The 19,207-nt window shown below is 35.5% G+C and overlaps 1 protein-coding gene across 1 annotated transcript in view; it reads left to right on the forward strand.

Annotated features, from left to right (window-relative positions):
* The window catches only part of ankrd13c (ankyrin repeat domain 13C), a 39,037-nt gene that overhangs the window by 776 nt on the left and 19,054 nt on the right, over positions 1 to 19,207 (forward strand). Inside the window, exons 2-3 of the mRNA XM_046857772.1 lie at positions 1,916 to 1,957; positions 10,572 to 10,676. Of these exons, the coding sequence (XP_046713728.1) occupies positions 1,916 to 1,957; positions 10,572 to 10,676 (147 nt within the window). The remainder of the gene's footprint in view (positions 1 to 1,915; positions 1,958 to 10,571; positions 10,677 to 19,207) is intronic.

The raw sequence follows: 19,207 nt of genomic DNA on the forward strand, positions 1-19,207 counted from the left end.
TCTTCTTCTTCTTCTTCTTCTTCAGGGTTACATAACGTTTGTGCGTCAACGCACAGTTCTCTTCAATTACAGCGCGTGCACTGTATATATCCGTGTATCCAATCTTTCCACACATACTAAAAGGATTAGTGACTCTACATTGTCTAGATGTTGTACAACAGTACAAAGCTTTACCCCATGTTTCTACAGTGGTACCTTCAAGAGTATACTGTTACCTGTAAGGGTGCACTTAGTCCACCTTTTTAAGTCTCCACCTTTTCCAGGTGAAGTATAACATAAGTACATGTTTAGGACCCCGGCTTCAGGTACGAGTACCCTTTTGTGAAATGCCTCTATATTTTCCCCTATAAAATATTGTTTTAAGCTATTTACTGCATCATGGGGATGTTTGTAAGATTATTCCAGTGCTTGGATTTGGGGGGGTGATCCAGGACCCTATATAAGGCATTAGGGACCCTGCATAAGGCATTAGGGACCCTGCATAAGGCATTAGGGACCCTGCATAAGGCATTAGGGACCCTGCATAAGGCATTAGGGTCCCTACATAAGGCATTAGGGACCCTGCATAAGGCATTAGGGACTTCCCATGACAAGTAAGAAATAGACTTAGTGAGGTCCCCATGATTATTTTAGTAAAAAATATATGAATTACACTTATTTTATGTTCATATAAAAATATCTATCTATCTATCTATGATTGTTCTGGATGAAGATGTACAACTCTACCAAACTGTGCTCCTTGTTGCTGTGTTTACCTCAGGAGTACACCTGTACCTGTAAGTGTGCACTTAGTTCACCTTTTTTCAGTCTCCACCGTTCCAGGTGACGTATAGCCTCACTATATGTCTAGCAATCTGGCTTCAGGTACACTTAAGTACCTGCACTTGATTGATCTCTCACATTAAATAAAATAACTGCCTTTAGCAAATCACTGCATTCTTAGGATGTTAATAAAATGCAATTGGTCTTTATTATAATTGTTTGGATATAATAAAGTTTCTTGAACCCGGGCCGATGACTTCATGTGGGCTTTGCTGATGACTTTGTTTACAAATGTGCTCATAAGAGAAACTCATTGTCTTTTTGCGTTTCAGTTGTTAATTTTATAAATTAATATCACAGCTTTCAAAAGATTTTTGTTCGCTAATGTCATGAATGTGTTAAATGAATAGAACAGATATTCAAGCTTTTTCACAGTCCAAAGACAATAGTCCTATGCGTCTACCTCAAAAAAAAAAAAACGAACAGTGTCTCAAATCACTTTCCAAGATTGTAATTAATATTAATAGTTAAAGTTTAAACCTTGTATGTCATTTTTATATTTTGGAGTTTTCAAGATTAGCTAATACTTTTGAATGCAAGGTCGGTGTAATCGGTTTGAGATTCATGCACTTTTGTGAAAATAGTTATGATGACGGACACGTCACCGTGTTTAACGACGTTAAACATTTTACAGTTGTGCTTCAGAAATATGAGAGACTTATGGCTCTGACGTTTCATCTGGTGAATGTCGCTTTTAAATCTTAAATGTATTAAATATCATTCTGTGTCATCATTATGATCGTGTGTGTGCTGCTGCACATACATGCACGCACAAACAATCACGCTGGTTATATATTACATTAGTCATGTGTTTTAGGCCTAGTCATGTGTTTAATGCTTGGGATTGCATAAAATGTTCTCATATTAACACACTCCCTTATAAGCACTATTATATTCCTAAAAAACAATGGACCGTTAAATATATTGCTGGTTATAAAAGTTATTTATTCCTAATGTGGTGTTATAATTATGGTTGTTAAAGTATTATATCTCAGTAATGACCTGTTCATTGTTGTTCATGAGTTAAGTTCATCTATGATTAACTGAATCCTGTAGAGTGATTTATTAGTGACTCAGTTCTCTCTTTCCTCAGGAAACACTCCTCTTCATCTGGCTGTAATGATGGGTCATAAAGGTAAGCAGCAGCTCTGATGATCTGTGTGTTCAACCGCTGCAGACAATTTTAAAAGCTTTCAACGCAATTGGTGACTCCTTTCATTTAGAATATTATCCAAGGAAAATGATTGAAAGAATCCGTTTTCAAGAGAAAAGCGAAGTACGTCATTACGCAACATGAATTTGTGTGTCCTGCATTTAGCTCCAACCATTTATTTGTGTTTCTGTTTGGGTGATTGACCTCATTTTAGATCAAGAAAACCATTGTGCACGTTATTTATTTATTCATGTTTTCATTGGGGTTTTTTTCCAATCAAAGTTCTATTTAGTGTAGTGGAATGATTGCAAAACGACTTAGTTCCTGTAACAGCAGCTGTGAACAGTAACTTCCTCAATCTAGTGTGTTTCTGAAAACAAAAAACATCCTCCAACGTGAAATCAAGTGTCGGACATCTTTACAGCTTCACCTCTGACACTGGAGTCTCGTTTTAAATGCAATAAACACCCACACACAGACAACGTCGTTATTTTTACAGGCGAATAAACTGTATTATTGTAAACAATATTATTGTTATACTGAAATTGTGTGGTTTGTCCAGCATGCGTTATCATTTGTGTAAATTATTTTTTTTAATAGAAACGAATGAGTGCATTAATGTAAATAAGTGATTTGCAGCTGCACTTATTGGTGAGCTTCTAAAAAATGAATTAAAAATGTTAGTGTAACTAATTCATCAGCAGATAGGATATAGTGCTGTACTTCGTTTACCTCAACACAGCTCTAATTAGGCCGTGTCACCATAATAGAAGCAGCTCTTATGGAGTGAAACTAAACCAGATGAACGCCTGTTCTTTGCTCACGGTCCTGCTTTTTATTCCCGGAGTGTTTGAGCTGCTTTTTCTTTTTTTCTAACGCATCCAGAATGCAAACCGAGTCACTCGGGTTGATCTATATTCTGCTTTGGTGAATAAAGGAGTTATAAAATCTGGGTCCACATGTGGAATGCAGAAACATATTTTGTAGATTGTGCATTTTATTGACCGTTCATGACCAGTCATTAACGGTCAATAAAACGATAAAACCTCAAAGTTTTATGTATATATGAAAGTCGGTCGTCCCTAACAAATATGATTTCCAAGACATTTCAGTTTAGAAGCTAGAGACCAGAGATGGATATTGGAGAAAACATATTAAGAAGAATGTAAAGCACTTTTGATCCTGGAAATGTTTAATATGACATTACTAGTTTTCTTTTGTTTGGGTTATTATATGGAACAGATATAATTTACAGCAAGGTGTGTGTTACATGGTTCCTATACACAACCTGGAGGCAAAGAACCACTTGACCCAAGCCTCCATAAAGTCTCTTCAGTTTGTAAAAATATTCAGATTAAATAATAAATTACAGGCCAAAATCATCTATTTAGCTTAGTCGGTTCATTAGAAAAAGGTTTACAGTATCACTCTATATGCAGCTATAGTCATAGGTTACTTTTGTTACAAGTTTTATAAGGTAGCACATGAATATTTAATGGTAATTAAAGGGTAGTCCTGGACAGATTAATAGAATCAGCTAGCCAATGACTGACCATGATATTTTTTGTTGGCTAGCGGTATTAGAATGGTGCTCAAAGTTTTCGATATTGTTATCAAACATTCAAACATCGTTTCATCTCTATTTTGAATGTGAGGAATCTTTTTAAAAAATGTAGTAATTTTCAACTGCTCATTATCGCTTACCTTAAAGATCCATTTTTAGTACTAAACATAGAAGTGTAATAAAGATTTAATGTTAAACCAAAGTTTGTTCTATGCAGGAACATACATTGCAAATTAATAATATTTAAGCTTCTCATCATTAGACAAGGCAACAATTTAATATCGGAAATTTCCTGAAAGATTTTAATTGATTGTATTATTACAATTTTGTACAATAACTGAATTGAAGTTTTTAATTTGTATATGTTTAACTTGCCGTTCTAAATGTCCATGTGTTGCTAGGTTTTTTGGGGGCCAGATGAGTATAAAAATTCAGCATCCCTGAAAGAAAAGCGCGAAGCTCCGAGATGAGAAAAAAATGGCTTCTATAGCGGTGATGAAATATTGTTGTAACCGTAAGTCATACCTTGTCACACAGAATAGCTCCAATTTCCCTTTCAGTCCAATACAGCCGGATTATAGGCAAGAGTGCAAAACATACAGATGTTCACCATCTGTTGTTTTGCAAAGGCTTGAGAGGAATATTTTGGCCGGAAAGAAAATTTACATTGGCTGACGGTCTAAAACATACTCCTTTAGTTAATGTACCTAAACCCCAAATAAAGTGGGAAATGCATTGCTACTAGTTTAGCATTCTGCATTTTTATTTCACATCTACGTAACAAGGCGACTGGCTCAGCCCATGAAATCGGCAGTAAATTATTCAGTAAAAAAAAAGTCAACATGGCGTCAAATCTTTTTATTCCTCATTTTAATTTAATTAAAATCTGTTCTTGTAACTTAATGTGATGCACGTTCTGCTTAAGTGGTCGAATTTGTGCTAAACCTGTTGCTGAGCAGTTGGAAATAAAAGGTATGAGAAATATTTACATTTATGGCATTTGGCAGACGCCCTTATCCAGTGTGACTTACAACTGAGCAGGGAAGGGCCTTTAGGGCCTTGCTCAAGGGCCCAGCAGTGGCAGCATGGTGATGGAAGGATTTGAACCTGCGACCTTCCGATCCAAAGCCCAATGCCTTAACCACTGAGCTACCACCTGAAAAAGCTTATAGCTAATATCTTAGGATATTGATCGTAGCTGTTATGACATTATTATAAACTATATAAATATGTATACAAGATAAAATGGCTAGAAACATCAACATTTGCTTCAGATTTTTATGAAATTCTTCAAAACATGATAAAAGCCAAACACTTATGACAAGCTGTTAATCTTGCTGCTCTGCTGTATTGAGAAACATTAACACTACGTGACCGGTTAAGCCACAGAACTGTTTTTATCGCTGCACCATCCTCTTGCGTTTTCTTTATAAAGGTTGTTAATAAAGGTGTGTGATTGGTTGAAAATAATTGCACTATGCTAAAGTGGAATCTATAAGCTTCCCTCACATGTTGGCTTCAGTGCAAAAGGAAAAGAAGAAAACCAAACATGGCATTGCTGATTTCTGGTTTTGGAGTTTGGTGTTAAAATTAAATAACTCTATTATGGGTCTAATAAACCCAACACTAGGTGAGAGGTTGAACATTTTAATTGTTGTTGTTTAACTGTGCAGGTTTTCTTCCTTTATGCCTCTAGTAGGTTTTTGTTTGTATCTGGGCATCTGTCTGGGATTTCTTTTAACTAGAGAAGTCTTTAAAGACGTTGAATGTTTGTAGTATTTATTTGGTATCATCAGCTTAATCTTTAGATGAACTTATTTGATTTTGGAACTTATTCATGGTCAAAATGAAATGTCTGACCCAGCTTTCTTCTTGTTTGTTACACGGTACCCATTCCTGTTCAATATCTCAAGGCACATTTTTAGAGATTTTACTTTATTCCGAGGATGATATCTGATGAACAAGTGGCTGCCTTTTTGTATGATTTGATATGGAATCATCATCGTAACCAGTAGATGATTTGATTAAATATATTTTGGAACTGGTCACTGCTAGGTCGAGAGCCAAAAGTTTTCTTCCTGTTTGTAAAACAGGTTCTTACACGTTCATGTTCAGGAAATCAAGACCCATTTTGGCTAGCTGCTATAAGTGCCATCTGTGTATCCTTTCAACTGTGTGTCTGTCTGTGATTCAGTATTCTAGTTAGCATGATCTCTTGAAAGAATGAGGGGTTTAATGTTTGTAGGAAGTGGAATAATTATTGTAACCAGTAAATGACCAGTTTGAAGCATCAAAGCTGTTGCCTTTTGGCTCAATTAGTTTATGTAAGATATATATATATATATATATATATATATATAAGTGTGTGTGTGTGTGTATTTTAGTTAATTGTGTGGGCTTATAACACGATATTCATAAAAAAACAGTGCAGGTACATTTCATAGGTATTTGAGGGATAGAAATGAATAAGAAAAAGCACTAGATTTTCTAGAGGCTGAGGCATGTTCATTTTGCTCTGGTTTAATAAGGACTGAGAGACCTCCAGTTCAGCTGTACTGGTTGTGTCCGGTCAGCTTCTGTGTGTGGTCCAAGAGCGAGTGGTCGAATGTTTCAGATTTGTTTAGTCAGCCTGCTCTTTGTTACAAAGATTATTTGCGATAAATGGTGAGATTATTACACAACAAGCCTTTGGGAAGTAAGTCAGACGGAAGAAGGACTGGCTCTGCACAATGACTGTTATCAGGCCTGAGCAAGCCCGATTCAAATACGGACTCTGTATATTACACCCACACACTTCACAGCCGGCTGTGATCCTCTCAGGCCTTGATTTCTAGCAGATGAAATTTGAATCCTCTTTTCTTTTACCTTTCCAGACCAGGACCCCTCTAACAATATCTAAATATATTTTTTAAATATTAGCAGCAGAGCTGTAGCCCATTTATAATGTATTATAGACAGTTCACATTGCTGCTATCTTCATTAAGGGGTGAAGCAGTAAACTTTCAGAAACATTATCTTGGTAGTTTTCCTATTAGAGGTCAAAGCCCAATTGTCTCAGTGGTGACTGTGTTACTTTCTTACTGCTAGAGTGAATAAATATTCGCTAGCCTCCAGGCCCTCAAGGTCCAGAAGCCCTTTGGTAATCAACTACTGTATAAACTCTATCATAGAAAGAGTGATTGGAGTGTGTGAGGGAGTGTGTGCGTGAGAGAGTGAAAATGGAGAGATTGAGAGAAAAATGGAACTCGAGGAAAGTATTTCTTCCTAATAATAAAATACCCAGGATTCATTCATCTCCATACAATCTCTTATTGTCTACTGAATGAGACACCATGACATTAGTTCAGCTAGTTTTCACACTAGTCACAGAAAGACTGTATCTGGAGTTTTCATATTTGTGATTTGGGGCACATATGTTTGTTAACAAGATTTATTACTAAATAAATTATACTTTTGTTAATTGCTTGCAGTGTCCCAAGCAAAAACTTCTTTAATAGTCCCTAAGACGTTAATGTGACTATGCTAATTCCATGTTTATTTTTTGTGTTCAGGAGAACTTTCATTCTTTCGAAATTAAACTTTGAGATATGAGTTAGAAACAGGGGGTGATGTATGAAACTATTATAGGTTGTAGTTTGCAAAAGCCTTTCAGAAATCCTTTAGGTACAGGCAGGCCATGCAGAACTGTGTGACTTTAAAGAGACAGTACCATGTTTCTAAGGCTTGGGACAAATATTTAATATTCCACTAGCTAGCCAATTAAGCATTTATTTATAAGTTTACAATAAGCCTAGTCTAAAAGCAGTGGCATCAGACTGCATGTTTTACTACCGCTTATTAAATTGTGCCCATAAGCATGTTATTTGTGGTCATCAATTATGGATGTGAATGAGTTCAGCTTTAAATAAACATGATCTGTGCACCAGGGAATTTTTTTTAAATGGCTTGTCATGTCAATACATGCCTTCAGATGCCATTAATGTAATAGCATGCTATATTCGTATATTTGCAAGTTATACTGTTAATTTATGATCTTTGCAGGAGGTTATATAAATAAGCCACTGAGATCTGATTTGGAGAAAAAGTTTTTGTTGTTATTGCTAATATTATCTGAATTCTCAGATCAGATTAGTCAGAAGGTATTTGTCTTCACCTCTGACAGTTACACTGACATTAATTTAAATAATAATAATAAAAATAATAATGCATTATTATTATTGGTTCTATCTGTGACACAATTTTTCAAGTCTACTACAATTCCAATTCCCAAAAAGCTGGGACACTGTAAAAATGAAATAAAAACAGAATGCAATGATTTTGCAAATCTCATAAACTCACATAAACATATCAACTGTTTAAACTGAGGAAATTTACCTTTACATGAAAAAAAACATAATTTAGAATTTTATGTTTAATTTTATGTTATGTTTAATGAAGTTTTTTAAAAATGTAAAAAAAAAAAAAAAAAAAAAAAGAAACAGCTGGAAAAACATTCTGTAACTCATTAGGTTAATTGGCTACAGGTCGGTAACATCATTGGGTATAAAATGAGTATTATAGAAAGCCAAAGTCTCTTTCAGAAGTGAAGATGGGCAGAGCGTCACCAGTCTGTTAAAAGCTGTTTCCACAAATCTAGGAACAGTTTCAGAATAATGTTCCTCAACATATAATTATAAAGACTTCATCATCTACAGTAGGGCTGCAACAAAAAATCGATAATGGCAAGATAACACAGCCGCTTGCGAAATGGTGCAGAGAATCCCTCATGCACTCCTTAGCACGCAGCCACAATAAGCTTTAGAATGTTAAAATTTAAGATGGTTAAACTCAATATGTGGCTTTTGCATTTTTAAGTACACTTTTAATTAATCGATTAATTTAAAATAAGCAAATAGTCGTCCTATTAATCGACTATCGAAATAGTCTTTAGTTGCAGCCCTAATCTATAGTACATAATATAATCAAAGGTTTCTGAGAATGTGGATAAGGGGATAGATGAAAGGAATGAAAATCAATATTGGATACTCGTGATCTTTGGGCCCTCGGGCATCCCTGCATTAAAATCAGGAATGATACTTTGATGTATATCATGCGTAGGCTCGAAAACACCTGCAGAAATTGTCTGTGAACTAGGGCTGAAATGGTACACAGAATTCACAGTTCAGCTCATACCTCGGTTTTTAATCACTGTTTGGTACAATTTCTGTACAGTAAGGGGGAGGAAATGCAAAACAAATCAAATTGCTTGTCATCCTTTATGAACACAGTTAATTTATTAAATAATAGTAAATATTAACATTTTTAGAACAATTTAAAATGTAATGCTTGCTTGGTAAGATAATATATAAAATAATAAATAATTTATATTATACTGTGTGTGCATGTGTGTGTGTGTGTGTGTGTGTGTTTTACATGTAATTATAACATTTTCTAAAGTTGTTTTACTTAACTATTGCATGCGTTTCAAGCATGTGCAAAACAAGTCTTATTTCCGGTACAGAGCGAGTAGCCACAGTGACACTAACTCTAGTTTCTATTTTATACCCCTGGAATTGTTTTCAAGTTTAGTAATAATAAAAAATGCGTCCAAAATTCGAGGCGGAGACAAAACAAACTTGCGGTACGCCACGTAATACGTTCCTAAGGGAACTCAGATTTGAACTATGTTCCGCATGTAAATAGGATTGCCTTCAGTGTGCATGTGCACCGAACTGAAAGCCCTGTATCCAAAGATTTCAGTATGAATACGTGTACCATTACACCCTACTGTGAACACAATATGCCAGCCATCCACGAATGCAGTTTCAAGCTCTATTAAGCACAGAAGAAGCCATATGTGAACAGGGTCCAAAAATGCCACCCTCTTCTCTGGGCCAAAGCTTATTTTAAATGAACTCGGGCAAAGTAGAAAACTGTACTGGGGTCAGAATTATAAAAATTTAAAATCTATTACAACATTACTTTTTTTAGTCAAGAAATGAAAAATAAGACCAAGAGGGCCAAGGACTCTCGAGCCCGTATCAGAAATGAATGGAACAGCGTTCTTTTCCAAAAACTCCAATAAGACGTATACAGACTGTTCCTAAATGTAGAGGGGATGCTACACAGTGGTAAACATCGGTCCAACCTTTTTTAAGATATAGGTTGCAGCTGTAGATCCATCACATCAAACACAACCATAAACAAACTAAAAGCATGATGTGGCATTTTTTTTCTTTTAGCAAATAAATAAACCCTGCCAAATTCTCAACAGTTTAAAATAAAACACTTTTGAATGTACTGTTGCAGCAAAAAAATCAACTTCTGGATCTTTTCTATAACCTCTTACCCATAATTCACACAGTGTTACGGTATGTTGTAAAGCCACAAAGTCAGATGAGCTGTTGATACCTTTTGTGGTTATTTTTTGTCTACTCATAAATCAGTGGGGCGTCCTTTTTAGCTTGTAATTGCTTAAATATTTTTCTCAAGTTTATGGAGCAAAAGCCACAAAGTAGAAAAAAAGGAAGCCTTCTGCTCGTAGAGAAAATGTTCTGTTCTGATTTCGTGTTTTGCACATCACAGAGCGCAAACGAGCCTTCCTTTTTTCTTTTTTCTTTTTTTTTTCTTTTTTTACATTTATTACAATAATAATAAATGTAGAATTAGTAAACTTGTTAAACATCTGTCTTGCCAGGCCTTTTCATGATGGCGTGGCTTGGTTACCAGGCGAGGGCTTCATTAGTTGAACACATTCCCGGGAGAGCTGAAGTCTTTAATACAAAATTAGAGCTGTCCCTTTGTGCCTCTGGCCTCAGAATGATGTTAAATTAAGCCGGGGCCTCTTTTTTGGGGTTAGTGTGGAGAGTGAACAGGACAGAAATACCCTGGGAGCTGTACTCTTCTCTTGCGTTAATACATATGTTTGTTTTATTCTGGGTAAAAATAACAGCAGATTCGTCACAAAGTTATTGTAAATAAATTGCTATCAGAGAAGCTTTCATTGAAAGAGATATTTTGTTTGAGTTTACATTCTTTCCTCCCCCCTTCCAGAATGTGCTCATCTCCTGCTGGCCCACAATGCACCAGTGAAGGTGAAAAACGCTCAGGGATGGAGTCCTCTCGCCGAAGCCATCAGCTACGGAGACCGTCAGATGAGTATGTATTACATTATACATTTACATTTACATACTATGCATTATGTATATAAGGGGTGTACCATCTGAATTAGCTTTGCTGCATTGACCTGTCCTGGAGCATTGCAGTATTACACAAGCATACTAGACGAACAAAGTAGTAAATGGGTGTAATATGGACCCTCATGGTGATTTTTAACAGGACAGAACGTTTCTGTTTGCTTTGGCAAATTATTTTCAGTAATAACATAACATAGGTGGAACTAGAAACAGTGCTGATATTATCAGGATGATTTTTTATAAATACTGAACTATATCTGGAACTGGTCCATATATTGGTTTAGTGATTACTTTTTTTGTTGTTTGTTTATTTAGCCATATACATTAGATATATCATTAGCTTCAGATTTAAATTTAATTACCTGCATTTTCACATTAGCAAGCAACAAGTCACTCATACCATTGATACTGCATGTGGGACTGATACTGTTGTTGTTTGTGGGTGTGGCCTGTTTATCTTTTTTATTTAAGTTCGGATAACATAAGAAATCAAGCTCCATTAGTTACAACCATTCACTAGACATAAAAAAACAATCTCTGCTATTCCTTTCAAGACTTTTTCTGTATTTTTTCTATACATGTTTAATGAGAAGTCAGGAGTTTTTGCAGGTAGGACATTCCTAATTTACTTACCACCAAGAGCATTCTGATTTAAATGACAGTTTTGCTCTCATGCATTGAAAACCAACTGGTGCATGCCATTGTCAACGTACATTTCTTTAGACTCCTGTTACTGGTATGTTCAACTTGCTTGAACATCTCTTTCGTCACACATGACTGAAAAGATCTTGTATTTTCGTTGTGTTTCTGGTGCTTAGTAGTGAGCACGTTGACTTATTCTTTGAAAAATTTATTATTTTTTTTAAATCCTCATGCTTTCATAGGTTTTATTATATGATGGAGAACAAACACAGATCTGATTAATTTTGATTAGTTAGTGAGCTGAATACTTTCCTCAAATCCAAAAATACATCTAATCATCTAATCTCTCAGAGAAGACGAGTCCCCAGGATTCCCGGGGTCGAAGGTTTCTTTATTCTACTGTAAAAGTCAAAAATAAAGTCGAATGCACTAATATGTGAAAAGAATTTGCAGAATTAATAAAACTCATATACCTTGTTCAGCAGAGACCGTGATTGATCAATATAGCAAAAGTATATTTGTAAATATTTACACAACGGCGTGTTATATATCGAATTCTTGAATCTAATTGGTCAGAGGATGTGCATTATTATTTATTTATTTATTTGTATTGCCACACAAACAGCACATTAGTTTAAACTGTAACAGGAATGGCTGGTTCATTTTATTGTTAATTTGAATATGTTTTTGGTTTTATGGTAATGGCTCATTCATTGGAACTTGCATCCTGCTGGGTCTTAAAAAGTATTAAAGATCTAAATTCGGAAAAAGAAATGGGTATTAAATGATTTCAACAGGTCTTAATTTTCCCATGCCTAAGTAACACTTCCTCTAATGCTAATTGAAATGCTTATGCAGCACTTCAGCATGTTTATTTTTTAGTTTCTGTGGTGTGGTAGTTCTTTCTTTCGCTGGTCCAAATATGATTTGCTATATTACGATTAAAAATTAGAATAACTGCCAGTCAGCTTTCTGTTATTGGTTCGAATTTCTCTTGTATTGTACCACAGATGTAAAGCGGATTTAAAACTATGGGGAAGTGCAAGTTTACCAATACGTGGCTTGTAAAAAAAAATGAATTTAGGGCTTGGTTTAGGGTCCAGTTGGTAACAATGTATTTGTGTGTGTGTTTTTTATTTTGTGATATGGGTCTTAAATTTTATTCTTAATGTCTTAAATATGGCTGTGTGGAACCTGCAGAAACCCTGTATATAAGTTTAAAACATATTTGTGAACTGTTTTGTTGCTTAACCAAGACACACGTGTAATAAAAGATATTGGTGATGTTGGTGAAGACGTTTATTTAAAATTTATGACGGCAAGCAGTGTTTTTTTCCTTCTAAAGAAAGAGAAAATTTCCTGGTTTAACGTCCACTGACATTATAGGAACAATAAACCAGTGTCTGTCTTTCTACCATCAACTTAAGCTACATGCTAATAAACAACTTCAACTTTATTCCATGGTATATGCAAAATAACACCCTCCAGACCATGTAGTTATAAGTCAGTAACCTGCTTTGGGTGGTTATGGCAACTTCCTTGTGCTTTTTTTGTTTCTTGCATAATATAAAACACTCGAAACTTTGGAAGCATGTAAAGCAAACAAAAAGTAAAAAAAAATGGCTCATAGATGGTACAATTTAGACTTGGAGACTAATAAACTGACGCTATTTATTAATATTTAAGAATGAATGCAGAAATCTAGAATTGAGCCAACTGTATTTGCAGAGAGAGAGAGAGAGAGAGAGAGAGAGAGAGAGAGAGAGAGGCTTGCTCTGCCATTCAACAAGGATCTCTGGAAATAAATTAGATGATTTATACAGCAGGACAGTTTTATTAACTATCCTTTGAAATTATTTTATTCAACAACAAGCCACATATTGGCTTTAATCTCAAAAAACATATGGTAACCGATTTTAACTTGCTCATTATTGCTGAACATTATTAGCAGCTTTAGAAGTCTGGACTTTCAGCTAATTGCTAGAGAGGGAAATTTATTTTGGCCTCTTTTGGTTATGAGATGAAAAGGAATTTATTAGGGGGGTGTGTGTGTGTGTGTGTGTGTGTTTGTGTGTCGGCTGTGCCTCATCAGCCCTCCCTACAGCCAGCCTTGCCCCTTTGATCAAGCGTATAAGCTCGGCTTTACAGGCTCCCGTATTGCACACCACTGCTTCTATCATTAAAGGTTAAAGCAAATAAGAAGCCCAGCAGTCCTTATTATCTTTTAGGGTCATTGCTGGTTTAGCCGGCACAAATTTTGCTATGTTTTCAGTGTTTTTGTTAAGGATGGGAATGACTTGGAAAGAACCTTGCATTCAGTTTTAATAGAGGGTTTTTTATATTCAACAGGTTTCTGTATGCACAAAGGTCTGCAGTCTTTAAAAAATTTTTTTTTTAATATGACTTCCTAGATTTATACTAAACAGACAATAAGAGGACAGGTTTTCAAAGCAGCTGGATCATTCATCTGGCAATTTTTTTTTTCCACAAAAACAGGGAAGTAAGTTTAAGCGGAAGTAAAAATCTTTTTTTTCCTCTTTTTTACCTCTCGCTAGAGGACAAGCTGGCAATTCCGGATAGAGGACTTGGCCAACACATTTACCTTCTGTAGTAGAATGCAGTTGGGTAGAGAATAGTGTGTGTGTGTGTGTGTGTGTGTGTGTGTGGGTTTGATATTGTATCAAAATGGTGTCCCTGTGCTTGTTCCTAAGGGTGGAGTAGTGTACATCATGGTAGGGAAAGAAAAATAGCAATACTGATAACATTATTCTGTCTCGGTGTAGATTAGGTATCGCTAATATGTTGATTCCAGCTATGAAATTTAACTTTAAATAAAATTAGTAAGTAAAGATTTTCCTTGTATAGTACAATTTACAGTAATAAAGTATTTGGATAGTGACACAAAGTAGTATTTTGCCTTTTTAAACAACCAAAATGCATTTGAAATAAATCACTCAAGATGATCTTGTAGTGCTTGATCACCTGAGATAATTTGCCAGGTTTTTACTGCAGCCGACTTCAGTTGCTGCTTGTTTGTGTAATGTCTTCTGTAAGTGAAAAGAATGCTCATTTGGGTTGAGTTCAGGTGACCACTATTGAGGAACATTTTGTTTCTTTGCCTTAAATGGCCCTTGGGCTGCTTTCATTGCATGCTTTGAGTCATTATCACCTTTCTGTGAAGCTACCAGATGCAAATTCAAAATGTGGAAACGACTGTTTGTGGAACCAACAAACGACTTCTGGTCTCCTTCATTTGTCTTGAAATAAAGAGGAAACGGTCCACAACTGGCCATTACACTGCTAAGCAGTCAAGTTTGAGCTAATTATAAAAGGAAGGGACTATGTAAATTACTTGAATTCAAGCTGAAAGTTTACTAGCCAATCACCTCTTGATTCTTCCTTCATTCTTCAAATCTATTTTAGTGTAATACAAAGAAAAACTTTATGCAAATTGCCAACTGTCAAAATTGGCCTCTAACGGCATTTAATACACGCTTTAAAACACCTGACGCCATTGCGTTATTGGAAAATAATTCATGAGGCAGTACTGTTGTATGGCCCAGTATGAATCAGAGATTCTGTTATCACCCTGAAGGTTTTTTTTAGTGTACAGAAAAATAGCAGTTTGTCATGGCACTGCGATACTACAAAACACTTTTTTTGCATTGTTAAATTATTACTATTATTATTACAACATTATGACTTATTTCCTTTAATTAACTAACTATACATAAAAAAATCTGTTTATTTGGAGTTGCCATAGTATAACCAGTAAATGAGCTATTACTGTCACGCAATTCTATAATTTATAAAAAGCTGCTATTCTAAAATTAGTAAATCATGCTGTGGGGTTAGTACTCTGCTAGTTTGTGTATGTGCTTGAATAAATCGTCTATTTGTTCTAACTTGAGTGGACAGTAAAACCATACACACGAGCTAAAAGGCAAAGCTGCCACTTCTAATCAGTGATCGTGCTATATGATCTGGTTCCCTGGAGCAAAACCTAAATGCTACTGTACACGTGAATGGTTTCAATGTTGCCCCCTTCTCTGCAGATCTGAAGAGCGCTGTCTCTTTTTGCACTTTGATGTCGGTTCTAAATTTGACGGCAGATGTTTTATTCGATCTTCTCATATCTGTACAGTAGATGAGCGCAACATGTTAAAATGTGGTCTGAGATATCGGGCAAAGTTGAGAGAGCTCTTCGAAAAACATCTAGTCTACAAAAGAGTCCCTGGTCTTGTGCTTGGTCTTACAGGCTTGTAGAACATTTCCAATGAAAAGCAGTGTTTTGGTATGCCAGTGGGTCATCACAATTAATTGGAACATCTTGAATGCTACCTTATGTAAATTCTACAAGTTTTTTTGCAATTACATTGGAGGATTAGAGCTCCTTTCAGTGTACATTTTAACCAGAACATCGAGGATTGGGTAGTCAATGGGGTATGAAGCTCCCTGGACAAAGATCTGCTCAGGATTATTATGGTTTATAGGCCAGAGCATATGATTCTTTTTCATCAATCTGTTAAATGATATCTTGTGCCCTGTAAATGGGGTTGGTTCATCCTGACACCACACCCTTCAGGATAGAAACGTTTCATGATATAAACGTTGAGATTGAAAAGATCTTTATTGATTTTTCAGTGCTGATTAGCTCTAATGGGGGAAACTGACTCATCGCATAACAGAGCTTAAGAAGTTTCCTTACATTAAAGTCTCCATGTAGAGTCTGTTCAGGATAATCACTAATATGAAATCATTCTCATATTTAACATTGAGTTGAAATTCTAACTTGCAGTGGTGAACAGTAAGGAAGTAAATGTAATTCATGACTGTATTTAAGTAGTTTTTTCACGCATTTCACTTTACTGAAGTATTTCCATTTGGGGAGACTTTTATATAAACTTCACTACATTTCAAAGTCAAACATCTTACTAACTAAGTAAATTTCGGACAAATCAGTAGTTACTTTTTATAATGAGTAAATCAAATCTTAACTGGTCAAGCGCGCAGTAACCCACCAGTCTTGGTAGAGCGCGCGCTCTGTTTTGCACTTGTGTTGATGGCCGCTTGGCCAAAAAATACAGATCATTGTTTTATTTGTTTATTTAATTTTTTTTAACGCTCATGTCAATTATTATATCATGTCACTTTGAATTAACTTCAGTAAGGACAACTGAATCCAAATAAAAATTAAGGATGACAAAAAAAGGCCTAAACCCTCAGGAGCCCAATTCAGAACGGTTATGTGAGGTTATGACATAAAGGTTTTCTGTAATTGTACTGAATACGTTCTGAACTAAGTTCACTAAGGGGAATCTCCAGTGTAGCTTAAAAGGCTAATTTAAAAGATATATAAGAAAATAGAAGTAATATTTATCTTCTGGCTACAATTAGGCGAAAAGTTGTTTGGTTCTTGTGTCTGAGAGTTTGATAAATTGTGCACAATGACGTGTACATTTATTTGCGCAATAAATGCATTCAGGTGATATTTATACATGAATGTGAGCTTTGAGAAATGTATCCAAATTTGTGGACTGCTCTGAGAACATGTCTTACCCATCCACTGACGGTAGCTGAAGCAGAGAGGAGCTTTTCAAAGCTTGGGCCATGGTGTGGTTCATTTAGGGCTTCATTTAAGTGAGAACCACCCTCACCGGTTGGTGGTATCTTCTTATCACAAACCTACAGTTCAGCGTCAGTTCAACATCAAGTAGAACATTTTGAGATTAATAGATGATGGAAGAAACTCTGGACTTGAACTTGCCTCAGCACCCGTGGCCTTATTTGTGCAATGTTTTTTTTTTTAAGTTATAAAGGAGGTTTTGGACTAATGATAATTTATTAAACATCAATCAGTGTTTAACTAATTAATATAATTCTATTAATAGATTGGTGTGCTGAGAGTAACATTAGAATCTTTTCATAAACCGAGTTGATTAAGCAAAGAGTCTTGTGATAAAAATAAGACATTATAGTCATAATAAATCATAGAACAGTGTAACCTCGGTTTGCGGATGTAATTCGTTTCAGACAAGTATACTCAAACAAAAATCATATTTCCCCATACGAAATCATGTAAGTTCGGATAATGCGTTCCAGGACCCAGAAAATATTTATCCAAAATTAAAAAAATACATTACAATATACAGTATATAAATACATTTATGAATGATATTCGTTGTATTACTGTATATTGTAACAATAATAATCTAAAATAAAATGTTTACCTTGGAGGAGAGTCGGTGCTGGTGTAAAGGAGACGAGGCGGAGTGGAGGATAAGGGTTACTGCTGGGAAGGAGGGAAATCCCCTTCCATTATGATGTCGGGAAGGCTTTTACTATCTTCACTTAGTCTGTTTTTTTAATCACTTTGTTTTTGACTCACATCTTTTTAACTTAAAAATATTTAAAAAACGATCGAATGAAACTTCTTGGCTGTTGTCTCTGAGTTAGGAAGCGTACGCAAAGAACCAACGCACCGGCGCGATGTGTGTATAACAAAGCTTCATACGCATGAGACAAAATTGTATTAGTATTTTTGTTCGTATAACAAAACGTACGTACAGCAGGGCTTTCATAAACCGAGGTGCCACTGTAATTGTACAGTTTTGTACTTTTACTCAAGTGAAAGTTTAAAGGGAGCATGTTTCCTTTTACTGGTTATTTTTTACCTACTGTATCTCTACTTTTACTCAAGTACATGCTTTTTGTACTTCGTCCATCACTGGTGAAATGTACGGAAATATGATATGAAGAGATGGGAATTCTGATCAATAATCTCTTCTCTCGATGGTAGTGTCATAATTCCAGATGAACTCCAGACGTCTCTACTCACCGGGTTAACACTGACAATTTCCAGCCTTATTATATTACTGCAGAATGTGGATCTATCTGTTGGCTTTAATGTCTGACTAATATTGTGTGTCTGTGGGTACAGTAATAATTATAATATTTTTATATTTTAAGAGCGGTATCATTTGACTATATTAACAACAGTTCATAAATATTGTTTGATTAGAGCTGCCCATAGAACCACCATAGGTAAGGTACAACTCAACCAATTTGAGTGTTGCCAAGGCTCTTTTTTTAGTGTAAGTTTATGATCAACGTTTAAACTGTGTGACCTCAATGTTTTAAAAGCCAGACATTTTCTGATTCCCTGGATCAAAGGCCATTATGTTGATCTGGCATTAATACATTGAAGCTGCATATGGATATTCAGCTCATAATGTTGAGAAAAATAAATGCAACTACATATATGCACATTTAGGTGCAAACTGATAAAGATGGTTTGTGCTTCTTTTGATCGATTTGCTTTTCTTCATCAGTTCAATTTGAAGAGGGTTTTTTACGGCTGGTTGAAAATCCATATCATATTGATTTAAATGCATACTGGAATTTGCAAATCAAGAGAGTCCGGTTTAAAGAATGCAGTCCAGACACACAAGAATACCCAAGCAATTATTTTTCCTTCATAGGTTTTTCCCAACTGTGTTCTTTCACCACATCTTAAAATTGTAATATACTGGACAAACCAGTACACAGTATGATCTACTTTCCTTTTTGTGAGTTCTACCTGCTCTGGAAGGCAAAGTTAACCTCTGAAATAATTTTATTATTATTTTATTTTTTTGCGAGCGTTATTCCCCACAGATCTGGAGCATTATGTCTGGCTACAGGATTAGCAGGACCTGACTGTTCTCTGCTGTCAGCTAAGCTCTTGAACCGTTTAATAAACATTAGCAATAGTAAAACCTTCGCCTGCTGTTATATCAGTTGCTTTTTGATATTTGGTAAATTTTCATAAATGTTTTGCACCAGGAAATCCTGACTTTTTTTTGGAGGTTT

Source organism: Silurus meridionalis, chromosome 9 (assembly GCF_014805685.1).
Source record: "Silurus meridionalis isolate SWU-2019-XX chromosome 9, ASM1480568v1, whole genome shotgun sequence".
NCBI lineage: Eukaryota > Metazoa > Chordata > Actinopteri > Siluriformes > Siluridae > Silurus > Silurus meridionalis.